The sequence below is a fragment of the Polypterus senegalus genome, chromosome 1, assembly GCF_016835505.1.
Source record: "Polypterus senegalus isolate Bchr_013 chromosome 1, ASM1683550v1, whole genome shotgun sequence".
Lineage (NCBI taxonomy): Eukaryota > Metazoa > Chordata > Cladistia > Polypteriformes > Polypteridae > Polypterus > Polypterus senegalus.
The window spans coordinates 15,730,328-15,743,420 of NC_053154.1; the positions used below are offsets into that span (position 1 = coordinate 15,730,328).

The 13,093-nt window shown below is 43.0% G+C and overlaps 1 protein-coding gene across 1 annotated transcript in view; it reads right to left on the reverse strand.

Annotated features, from left to right (window-relative positions):
- LOC120523160 (1-aminocyclopropane-1-carboxylate synthase-like protein 1) overlaps positions 1–13,093 on the reverse strand; it is a 101,097-nt gene that overhangs the window by 36,067 nt on the left and 51,937 nt on the right. Inside the window, exons 10-11 of the mRNA XM_039744185.1 lie at positions 10,516–10,616; positions 2,933–3,022 (exon numbers count right to left, since the gene is read on the reverse strand). Of these exons, the coding sequence (XP_039600119.1) occupies positions 2,933–3,022; positions 10,516–10,616 (191 nt within the window). The remainder of the gene's footprint in view (positions 1–2,932; positions 3,023–10,515; positions 10,617–13,093) is intronic.

Here is a 13,093-nt window from a genome sequence, read left to right on the forward strand (position 1 = left end):
CTCAGTGTGTCTAGTTCTGGTATATCAATATCTTTTCATCATTAGTTGCTTTAAAAATAAGTGACTTAGCATTATTACACACTTATTATTATTTTCATTATTTGAACTTAAAATAACAATTCTAAAAACAGTATCTAAAAATTTCCCCTTTGTTGATCACTTTATTAAGGAAGAAGACCAAACTCAAATTACTGAAAAATACAGAGTGGTGGTGGGGGGTGGAATTTACTTTTGAAAAGAGGGTGTACAGCAGTGGTCCCAAACTTCTGTCCAGGAGGGCCGCAGTGGCTGCAGGTTTTCATTCTGAACCTTTTCTTAATTAGTGACCTGTTTTTGCTGCTAATTAACTCCTTTTGCATTCATTTTAATAACCCAAATGTAAAAAGGAAACGAGTATTTGCTGCCTGTTTGCAACTTGTTCAGTTGCTATGGTTGGCTGAGGACAGCGACACTCTTATCGTTTTCCTCTCTAGCCACACTGCTGTGCAGTTCTGTATCAGCATGTCTCTCCTTTTATATAATACTAGGGGGCTCTGCCCCCTGCTCGCTTCGCTTGCTCACCCCCAGGTTTTGTTTACTGGATATACAATTAAAAAAAAAAAGAGAAAGAAGTTAATGGGAATTTTTACTTATCCATTATTTTCACTTTTATTTTGAAACTTTTGTAAAAACGGTACTTTATTTCCGGCCCTGGGCGTGGTTTCATCTCTTTCTCGCAGGGCGTATAACGCTGCTCGTACTGTTTAGGGGGTGCGGCTGAACGCACGCTAAGGAGATGACGTCGGCTCATCTGCTGTCTTTCTGCTGCTGGCGAGCTGCCCGATCATTTCAAAGCCTGTACAGCATCTGTCATTTTGCCACTTTGCATCTCTGTCGCTCGCATTGTGAAATGGCGAGGGTTAGTTTGTCTGAGCGCACGGCTAAGGAGAAGCATTCTGATCATCGGTAGGCTTTTTGCTGCTGGCGAGCTGCGTGTTTTGCTTGTCTCTTGTCATTGTTTTCAGAGCTGGGAGCACATGATGTGTGTCTTCCAACAGCAATCCAACAACTGCTAGGTCAGATGGACCTGTTTTAAATGATGTCTCACTTCCTTGTCTCGCGTGACGTTGTAAACACAATACTTGTCCTTTATTTCCATTTCTCAGGGCGTATAATGCTGTGCTATAATGTATAAATCTTGTGGGCCGCTGAACGCATGCTAAGGAGGTGCCATCGTGTTATTATCAGTCTTCCGTGCTGTACTCTGCCCTCCCTCAATCGGACCTAACAGTCACTTAAAACAAAAAAGGCTTCAACCTGGTTGGGACGCTACAATACTTTCGAATTTTACTGCTTTCTTATTCTTTACCTTTCTCTGCATGTGTATCGCTCCATCGTTTGTTTGAGCCTTTCGAATTCTACTTCTTTCATAATCTCTTATCTGCCTTTTTTTCCCTCCAACGCTTTTGGGTCTCTTTTCTCCTCGTTGCTCTTTCTTCTTCTTTCGCTGACGTTTCATCTAGAATGCATTGTCCTCATACGCTTTATATGTGCTGAGAGCACAGGATCTGTGTGTGCTATGTGCCTTTACACCACTGAGTGTTATTTGATATTGTTTGCATCTCGCGGGTCTTTTAAGTGTCTTCCGAGAACTTCCGAGAAGATCACGTCACATAGCCCTGCTTTTCCTTTCCAGGATTTTTTTTTATAATAGAGAGATATTGGTCTGGGTATGTAGGTTTTCATGTATACATTTATATATATAGTAATATAATTAATTAATTAATTAATTGACTTGCTCTTGAAAACTCAGACCCCTTAATTGTTTCTTTTTCCTTAATTAGCTGCCAAACAATAATGAGATACAAACTAAGCCAAAACAAGACCAGCAAACTATGACCGTCACACAATATCTGAAAATAAAGAAAGATGAAAGTCTCAGGAATGTCGATCTGCTCAGGTCCACAAAACATTTCACCAGTGCTCTTAGAAAATAGAAAATGAATAATTTCAGAAATATCTGCTATTGCACAATGAGAGTAGCAACAAGCCATGGCATTAAAGAACAGGTTTAATGAATGAGGAGACTCAGCACCTAAATAAACGACTGGTTGGAGCGAAATTGGTTGGAGTTTGAGGCCCTGACATAGTTGGTCTTCTGTTGGCTCCCTCACTTCACATTTCATTTCATTTCTGTTTGGGTGCCATTTAAGGAAAGAAATGAAGAAATTCAGAGGAACGATGAAGAAACTCAGGGGAACAAATCTTAAAAAAGCAATTCAATTAAAATAAATCCACAACAAGTTAATTTGCAGAAAAAAATGGTCACCAATTAAGAAAAGGGTTAGAATGAAAACCTGCAGCCATTGCGGCCCTCCAGGATTGGAGTTTGAGACCACTGGTGCAGAGCAACGATATATAATATAAATAAAACATAAGGCTTTAGAGAATAGTGGAACTTGACGCTGTAGTGAAAGCATGAGGTTAACCTTCAATTATTTTCCCTTTTTGCACCTGTACCCCTGTAGGCTAGAATTACAGTAAGGTCATTGTCCCTCTTGAGTGTTGTAAGAAGTGGCTAATGGAAGCTGGCATCAGGAAAGCTGTAAACATTTCTACTCCAATACACCTTTGGGGTGGGTACAATCAGGGCTGGTGCCACTTTTAAGGCGAATTAGGCTTTTGCCTAGGGCGCAGATCACAGGGTGGGGGGGACAAACCCAGACGCACAGGTTAGCTACCAAACAGTCGGCTGTCACACTGATAATGCTTGGCCTAGGGCACAACATAACCCAGCACCAGCACTGGGTGCAGTCAACCAACCCAGGTGAACCAGGACAATGGCCATTAATTCAAGATAGGTAATTCAAATATTCAATTTGCTAAGCTCAAGTGTTCAACCAAGGTAATCAACAGAGATGTTTTACATCTGAGATAAAAAAACTGAACTTACTTGTTGAAGCTTAATACACTGTGAAAGGTGGCATCCTCGTCAAATACAGACAGCATATAAATCTCATCCACAAAGACATGAAGTTTATGTCTGTAATTAAAAGCAAAATATACAAACAAAATTATTATGATTATCCATCCATCCATCTATTTTCATAACACACTTATGCAGGGCATTATCGTGGGGGAGCTGGGACCTATCCCAGCAAGCATTGCAAGGCAGAAACATTCCCTGGGCAGACTGCCCGTCTGTTAATATTATTTATTAATTTTTTTTTTATTTTTATTAATTTTATTACAATCCATACAAAGCAATCAAGATTTTACAAAACGAAAAATTGAGTTAAGAACAGATCGATCCCCACCCCTGAGAGAGAGAGCAAGCCAAATAATGTTAAATTTAAGGCTTGTAAACATACCTAATTTAAAAAAAAATTCTCTGTGCTTTATGAACTTATTTTATAATAATTTCGGGCCAAACCCAAACTTCTCCAATGTAGTAAAAAGGTATTTCCATTCAATCATGTCGAATGCTTTTTCTGCATCCAATGATAATAATATTTCTGGGGTGTTTGGTTTAGTTGGTGAGTATATTACATTAAACAGGCGTCGAAGATTTGAAGATAAGTGTCGGCCCCTAATAAATCCAGTTTGGTCTTGTGATATTACGAGGGAGCACTTTCTCCATCCTTCTAGCTATGATTTTAGAGAGTATTTTAACGTCATTATTCAGAAGTGAAATTGGTCTGTATGATGCACATTGTAATAAGTCCTTATTTTGTTTTGGAAAGACAGTGATTAGTGCTTGGCGAAAGGTTTGTGGAAGAGATTGGTTATCTCTGGCTTCTGTAAATGTTGCTAATAGGAGGGGAGCTAGCTGAGCGGAGAATTTCTTGTAAAACTCTGCAGGGTAGCCATCAGGGCCTGCTGCTTTTCCACCTTGGAGTGACTTTATAGCATCTAGTAATTCTGATAACGCCAGAGGTTTATCAAGTTCCTCCACACTAATAGCGTCTATTTGTGGTATCTGTAATGTATCCAGAAATGCATTAGATTGTGTATTGTCTTCTTTAAACTCAGTAGTATATAGGGATTTATAGTAGTCTCTGAAAGTGTGCATTATATTTTTGTGTTCGATGATTTTATCTCCATTCGTGTTAGTAATTACGAGATTGCATTGCACTTCTTGCTTGTGAATTTGTTGAGCTAAAAGCTTATTAGCTTTCTCTCCATGTTCATAGTAATGATGTCTGGATTTGTAAATTAGTTGTTCAGTTTCTTTAGTTGTCAAGAGGTTTAATTCTGAATGTAGAGCCTGCCTCCTCTATGTAGAGTCTCGCTTGGTAGTCTGGCATGTTCTTCATCTATTTTAGTAATTTGCTTTTTATCTCTGCTACTTTCTTGGCTTGGATTTATTTCTGTGGGAAAGATATGAGATAATCTGTCCTCTTAAGAAGGCCTTAAGAGTTTCCCAGAGTATTCCTGCAGAGATCTCGGGGATGTATTTGTCTCTAGAAAGAATTTGATTTGTTTGGATATAAATTCAGTACAATTCTCGTCAGCTAATAGAAGCGGGTTGAGGCCATCTCGGGGTGAGTGTATGGGGCTTAGTAATTTTAGCTCCAAGATCATAGGTGCATGGTCCGAAATAACAATAGCATCGTATTTACAAGATTTAATCTTAGGCAAGAAGTTATTGTCTATAAAGAAGTAATCAATCCTTGAGTAGCAATGATGTACTGGTGAGTAGAAAGAATATGTTCTTGAATTTGGGTTTAAAAACCTCCAGGGATCTGATAAGTTGTGATCAGTTATAAACTTTGTAATTATCTTTGCAGTGTTAGATACTGTTCCCCCTGTGGAGGAAGTCCTATCTAAAAGTGGATTTAAACACAATTAAAGTCCCCAGCCATTATAACTTTATGAGTGTTCAGATTGGGAATGGATGCAAATAAATTTTGTATAAATTCCTTATCATCAACATTAGGTGCATAAACATTTATCAAAATCATTTTACAGTTAGATAAGTCTCCCATGACCATTACATATCTCCCTTCAGGATCCAATACTACATCTGATGCTACAAATGGTACTGTTCTATGTATGAGAATTCCCACACCTCTAGTTTTCTTCGTAAAACTAGAATGGAACATTTGGCCAGTCCAGTCTTTTGCAGCGGAACTGATCCTTACTTAGTAAGTGGGTTTCCTGTAAAAATACTATTTTAGCATTTAGACCTGTTAGGTGAGAGAGTACTTTCTTTCTCTTTAATTCGTGATTCAGGCCTTTAACATTCCAGCTTACGAAGTTAACTGTCCCATCATGGAGACACTGATTCTGAGTTTTTGATGTCATTTTATAGTCTTAACTGGAAGTGAGACAGCTTCGGTCTTAATTTCCTATTTCCCCTAGAGTTGTTGCCATGCAGCTTATTATTACGTTGGTAGTTATAATTATAAAGATTGAGAGGATAGGTTAGGTATAGATCAGGCCTGCTGGCTTGCCGTAACCGCTGTTTAATGTTATAGAAGGCTGCGCGTTTAGTAGCTGTTGCTGGAGAGAAGTCAGGGAAGATACGAATGTGGTTATTTTCATATGTAATATCTTCCTTTTTTCTGAGGAGTGCCATCACCTCTAGCTTAAATGCTAATCGTTCAAAACAAACTATAAAAGATCTTGGTCGGGGTCTAACGGTGTTTGATCCGCGTACGCGCTAAGCCGCTGCTATCTCAGATTCTGCTTTAAAGTCCTCCCGATTATTTTGGAAAAAGTTCAGCTGCGAATTTCACAGGGTTTGAACTTTCTCGATTCTCAGGCAGACCTTCAATTCTGACATTATACCTTCTACTCCCATCTTCCAAAGCAGCCAGTCTGTCTCCGAGTTTTTTGCATTCGGAGCTGACATTAACTGCTTTTTCCTCGGCACTGGCAGCTGCCTTTTTGGCCATTTCAATCCGATACGTGAATGTCTCCTTGAGATCCTCCAATTGATCAGTAAGCGTGCTCAGTCTAACCGAGTTTTCCTGAATGCGCTCTTCAATTTTACCGAGCACCTGTCGCTCAAGTTGCACCTCTTGATGCAGCCTTTCCATCTCCTGTTTCAAATCCTGTTTCAGTCTCTCAAGTGCCTTTGCCGTTGCTTTCTCATTAGCCTTCTCGCTTTTCTTTATATCTTGCGTGAGCTCAGCGAACAGCACCTTCAGTTCAGATAGTTCAATTGTGCTTTTTTGTACGAAGATGAAGCAGCAGGCTCTGCTGAAGCCGGTGTCCCTGCTGCTCCCGGTTTGCGTAGTTGCGTAATTGAAGCCGCGGACTTCAAGGCCCTTTCCAGCTTCAGGTGATCTTCTCCGATCGGCGAGCTATCCAGATCTGCACTCACGATTGTACCCTCGCTCCCCTTTTCGCTCTTAGCCGGCGACGATGTAGCGGACCGTGGTCCCGAGGAGTCTGTACTTTCGCCCATCTGATCCAGGTCAGACTCTGAGAGGCCGTATCTCGAGCTAGGGCTTGCTGATCGTAGCTTGGATGTAGCTTTAGTCTTCGATTCTTTCGGACCCCCTTCTTGTTGGCCATGTTTATATGTGCTTACATATACTGTAGCAGTCCCTCTCAGGTTGAATAAATACAAGATATCTCAGGATAATAAGCAAATAATATGAAAAATAACACCACTGCTAGCGGAGCTCCACTTCAGATGTCCATCTCTCGCATCGGACGAGACCAAAATATTATTAATATTATACAGCAGATGCCTTATGATTATACTATGCACAATCAAATACAATAAAAATGAACTATACCAGTAACAGTTGTGACAGATGGCTGGGGCGTCTGTGCAGCCGGGATGCCTGGAAGGTGGAAGGATCGGGAGAGGACCAATACCTCCCCCGGGTCACAATAGGGCAACCTCCCTGGTTTGGTGGTGGGCCACACATTCATAGCTGGGAAGCTCCACCCGGTTGGGGCACGTGGCCACCACCAGGGTCCGCCCAGATATTCCCACAGTCATGGACGGCAGCACTTCCGGCACAACAGGGAGTGCTCCTAGGCCAGGAGGCAAATACACTCGGTGTGCTTCCGGGTGCTCAGGCAGCACTTCCGCCTTACCCGGAAGTGCTGCAGGAAAATCGCCAAGATGCACCTGGAGCACATCCGGGTACTGCATAAAAGGGGCCGCTTCACTCCAGTCGAGGAGCCAGAGTTGGGAGGGAGCAAGACGAAGCTTACGAGAGAGGAGTGGAGGCGGCAAGAAAATAGTAAGAGAAAAGACTAAAAGAGCAAAGGACTGTGAGCGATTGGTGCACTGTGCGTATTTTGGAAAATAAACGTGTGTTTTGGAAATAAGCTGTCTTGGTGTCTGTCCCCGTCGCGGCTGGTTCTCACACAGTCCATTTGTCTTTAGATGTTGTCAAATTCATGGAAAGTCTGCTTTTTACTGAACAAAGAGAATCATGGGAGATGATTTCAGACTTTCTGCTTCTTCTCTATCAACCCAGAAGAATAATTGACCCTCAGCTAGCTCTACCTACCGCCGCCATGTCACATTTATTGTTAAAGAGGGAATTTGCAATACGAAGTCCACTTTAGCTATTTTTCATGTTGCACTTTGGTGGTCCGCATATGTGCTGTATTCCAGGGAGTCATCGGGCATTTAAAAAAAAATTTACTCAGATCTTGCAAGACTCCTTGGATAAAGCTATCGATCAAACATAAAATGAGAACTAATAAATTAACTCAGATGGGAAAAAAATAGTCAGATTCATAAAGGTAGGTGCTGGTCAAAAATCCAGCCAGACCTCTTAATTAAGGTGTTCAAACAGCGGACCTGATTATCAATTTCATTGTTGGGGAGATGGCAGGATGACAGAGGCTCCAGTTCCCCTGCGGCCTGGTTGAGGATGAAGTGGCTTTAGAATATGTATGAATTGACAAATGGCATGACAACAGTTTGATACCTGCAGACTGTATCATAAGGAGCAAGCAGTTTCATCCATCTGATCCATCCATCCATCAAATACTCGCAAACCATGGGGGCTAGAACCTTGATCTTGCTCTTAATGGAACATTTATGATGTCATATGTAATGGGGAAGCCAACAATTAGGGTAGTGGCAACTTCTGCAAAGTTAATGGGGTTTGCAAAGTTTCTGGGATTCACATGCTGCTTGAGAGGGTGATATGGGAGAAAGGAAAAGAACTGCAGCGACATCTGCTGAGCATGTAGCATTTTACTGAGACTAGAAAATAGCAGCAGCATCTTCTGAGTGTCAAGTATGGTGTACAGAATGCATGTACGACAGAGAGAGACCAATGCATGTGCAAACTGACCTGGGCTCCTGTTCATTGTTTAAATGATCACAAAACGTAGCGCTACATACTGCGATGGCTCTAAAAAGAAATCCAGCAGTGACGTCCTCTGGGCATCAAGCCAAACTCAGGAGGTGCTTCAGTAATAGAGAAACGATCGGTGGTATGCCTGAATACAGAGCTATTGAGCAGCTGGCTAATACTATGGCTCATCGACATGCCAGATACTAGATACTCCATGATGCAGAAGGCAAGAGCGCCAATGACAGAGAAATGTATGGCGACAAATGAGAAGATTGTCACATACTCACAACTTCCACCCAAGTCCAAATATTGCTTTTACATCCTAACGTCAATGTTTGGTTAAGAACAGCACTACTTATGAAAGGTAGATCAGCAATGTGCTCACTGTGGGGTGGTATTGTAAAGTACATACTGAAAACAAATGCTTGGCCAAAGTGGAAATGTCCAACTTGTTCCATATCAGATTAGGTCAGGTTAGGTTGGGGAGCATGAACTGGTACAGCGCATTGCCGCACCCACCACACAACGAAACAGCTCGGGATCCTGGTTGGCAACCCCCAAAGGAGACACACAGTCCAGTCCCACCCTCCAGAAATGACCCTCTATCTGCCGCAGCCAGCGTGTTTAACACATGGGCGTCCCCTTGGCCTGGTCCAGGCACTCGAGTCCTCAACAATGATCACTCTCGGGGAATCGCACCACATGGCTGTAGTGTCATAACTGACGCTCCCTCAAAATGCAGGTAATGTGCATCATTCGGGACTCCGTGAGCAACACAAAGTCAAATCAGAGGTACCCAAGGACTCTCTGAAGAGACACAGTACCAAAGGACTAATATGAACCACCTTTATTTGATGACCAGAGGGCCACATGTTTCCAAGTACCAGATAATTTAAGGAAGCAGTCGCGTGTATCGAATAACATAGAAAACATGATTACAACAGCTGTTTCATGAATCTAGCATCCTGGGTAGTGATAGGTGATTTGCGAACAATTTGATCTTTTTGAAAAACTAATTTTATTGAATCATATGAATAAATTCATGAACACAAACAAATTGATTCTGTGGTCCTCAACAGGAGAGCTAAAGTGCATGCGTGTCCTGCGTGATGCTGTCAGCATCTGTTGTTTAGCTGACAGATGTTTAAAGTGAGGGTAGGCATGGTGGCGCAGTGGGTAGCGCTGCTGCCTCGTAGTTAGGAGACCTGGGTTCGCTTCCCGGGTCCCCCCTGCGTGGAGTTTGCATGTTCTCCCCATGTCTGCATGGGTTTCCTCGGGTGCTCCAATTTCCTCCCACAGTCCAAAGACATGCAGGTTAGGTGCATTGGTGATCCTAAATTGTTCCTAGTGTGTACTTGGTATGTGTGTGAGTGTGCCCTGCGGTGGGCTGGCGCCGGGGTTTGTTTCCTGCCTTGCGCCCTGTGTTGGCCGGGATTGACTCCAGCAGACCCCCGTGACCCTGTGTTAGGGTATAGTGGGTTGGGTAATGACTGACTGACCGACTGACATATATATCAAATTAACGAACAAACGTTTAAATTATACAGTATATCTGTGATGCGATCAGAGGGGACCGGACTACCACTCTCCTGCTTCCCACATATGCCAGACTCTAAATGAATCATTTTAATTAAACAGGTGGTCTGGAGTCAGTATATAGAGTGGGAGAGCACGGGGGGGTCATGAGGTTACTGGAAAGGGGTGTGTGGTGCTCCCGATATCTTTGCAAAAGAACAAAAGTCCAAGTCTTTAGAGGCCTGGTACCTCCTGTTTTGTTATGTGGCTGCAAGACATGGACGCTATCCAATGAGCTGAGCTGAAGACTGGACTCTAATGGTACGGGGTCTCTTCAGAGAATCCTTAGGTACCGCTGGTTTGAATCTGTGGAGTCCAGAATGAGGCACATTGTAGGGGAGCGTCAGGTACAGTATTACGGCCATGTGGAGAGATTCCCAGAGGGTGATCCCCACTGTTGAGGACCTGAGTGGCTGGCCCGTTAATGTGCATGACTTCATATAGGAAGTCCTCCCAGATGTGCTAAGTGACTGGCGATTCCAAATTATCTGTGGTCCGAGTGTGAGAGTGGGTGTGTTTGTCTTTGACTGGGTCCTGTATTGGCCACCCATGCCCGTGGCTGCCAGATTAAGAAGATCTTAAACTTCGTAAGATTAAAATGAGGCTTCCGGCGCATAAACAAAGCAAACGAAAATGTGGACACACATTGAATAAAATGCAACAGCCAAACCAAACAAACCTCTTTGCAAACTCAAGGAACTGCATCATCTCTGCTTGGGTGTAGATTTCTCCCAGGGGATTATGGGGGTTTATGAAGACTACAGCTTTGACATGGATGCCCTGTAGGGAAACAAAAGTTTATAAGCACAATGTCAGAAAAAAAATATGCTTCTCCTACAGTTAAATCATTCAGTGTAAACCTCGACAGATATATGGAGGATCTCCCACCCATTAAGTTTCCCACAGTGTACTGCCGATGATTATAGTCCACCTTTCTATCCTTTTGCTGAACTGACGTAATCCAGTTTGAGATGCATTGAGAGCTGAAGTCTATCATGAAAATGGGCACAAGATAGAGACAGACACTAGATAAGGGTGCCCATCCATTGGTGTGGCTTACTTGGACCTTTCAATTGAAGATATTGGATCCTTGGCATGCACTGATAGAGAAAATGTGCTACATACAGACCAAAAATATTATAAGTTTTTCCCATAGGTCTTGTTTATTGAAATCTGTATTCACAAATTATAAACTTCATCACAGTCCATAAGGATTAGCCTCATTGGTTCCCATTCTAATGTTCGTGTTGCCACATCATAGTTTCTAATGTAGAATTCACAGGGCAACAGTCCATACCAGCACCAAACCCCCTAGTGATATCACCCAGCTACTCTCAACATAGATCATTTTTTAGATCATCATTTTCCATGTACCTGTATGGATTAGTCTGTTGACCAACCAATCTCTGTTCATGGTGTGGATTGTGGACCCTCTTCATCATCAGCTTAGCATTACTAACACAAGACCACCTTCTTCTTCTTCTTCTTCTTTTGGCTGCTCCCGTGTGGGGTCGCCAGAGCAGATCATCTGTTTCCATATTTTCCTGTCCTCGTCATCTTACTCTGTCACACCCATCACCTTCATGTAAACTCTCACCACATCCATAAAACTTATCTTAGGCCTTCCTCTTTTCTTCTTGCTTGGCAGCTCTATCTTTAACATCCTTCTCCCAATATACTCAGTATCTCTCCTCCGCACATGTCCAAACCAGTGCAATCTTGCCTCTCTGACTTTGTCTCCCAACCCTCTAATGTCCTCATTTCTAATCCTATCCATCCTCGTCACACCCAATGCAAAATATAGCATCTTTAACTCTGCCACCTCCAGCTTGGTCTCCTGCTTTCTGGTCAGTGCCACCATCTCCAGCCCATGTACAGTGCATCCGGAAAGTATTCACAGCGCATCACTTTTTCCACATTTTGTTATGTTACAGCCTTATTCCAAAATGGATTAAATTCATTTTTTTCCTCAGAACTCTACACACAACACCCCATAATAACAACGTGAAAAAAGTTTACTTGAGGTTTTTGCAAATTTATTAAAAATAAAAAAACTGAGAAATCCCATGTACATAAGTATTCACAGCCTTTGCTCAATACTTTTTCAATGCACCTTTGGCAGCAATTACAGCCTCAAGTCTTTTTCAATATGATGCCACAAGCTTGGCACACCTATCCTTGGCCAGTTTCGCCCATTCCTCTTTGCAGCACCTCTCAAGCTCCATCAGGTTGGATGGGAAGCGTCGGTGCACAGCCATTTTAAGATCTCTCCAGAGATGTTCAATCAGATTCAAGTCTGGGCTCTGGCTGGGCCACTCAAGGACATTCACAGAGTTGTCCTGAAGCCACTCCTTTGATATCTTGGCTGTGTGCTTAGGGTCGTTGTCCTGCTGAAAGATGAACCGTCGCCCCAGTCTGAGGTCAAGAGCGCTCTGGAGCAGGTTTTCATCCAGGATGTTTCTGTAGATTGCTGCAGTCATCTTTCCAATTATCCTGACTAGTCTCCCAGTTCCTGCCGCTGAAAAACATCCCCACAGCATGATGCTGCCACCACCATGCTTCACTGTAGGGATGGTATTGGCCTGGTGATGAGAGGTGCCTGGTTTCCTCCAAACGTGACGCCTGGCATTCACACCAAAGAGTTCAATCTTTGTCACATCAGACCAGAGAATTTTGTTTCTCATTGTCTGAGAGTCCTTCAGGTGCCTTTTGGCAAACTCCAGGTGGGCTGCCATGTGCCTTTTACTAAGGAGTGGCTTCCGTCTGGCCACTCTACCATACAGGCCTGATTGGTGGATTGCTGCAGAGATGGTTGTCCTTCTGGAAGGTTCTCCTCTCTCCACAGAGGACCTCTGAAGCTCTGACAGAGCGACCATCGGGTTCTTGGTCACCTCCCTGACTAAAGCCCTTCTCCCCTGATCGCTCAGTTTAGATGGCCGGCCAGCTCTAGGAAGAGTCCTGGTGGTTTTGAACTTCTTCCACTTACGGATGATGGAGGCCACTGTGCTCATTGGGACCTTCAAAGCAGCAGAAATTTTTCTGTAACCTTCCCCAGATTTGTGCCTCAAGACAATCCTGTCTCGGAGGTCTACAGACAATTCCTTTGACTTCATGCTTGGTTTGTGCTCTGACATGAACTGTCAACTGTGGGACCTTCTATAGACAGGTGTGTGCCTTTCCAAATCATGTCCAATCAACTGAATTTACCACAGGTGGACTCCAATGAAGCTGCAGAAACACCTCAAGGATGATCAGGG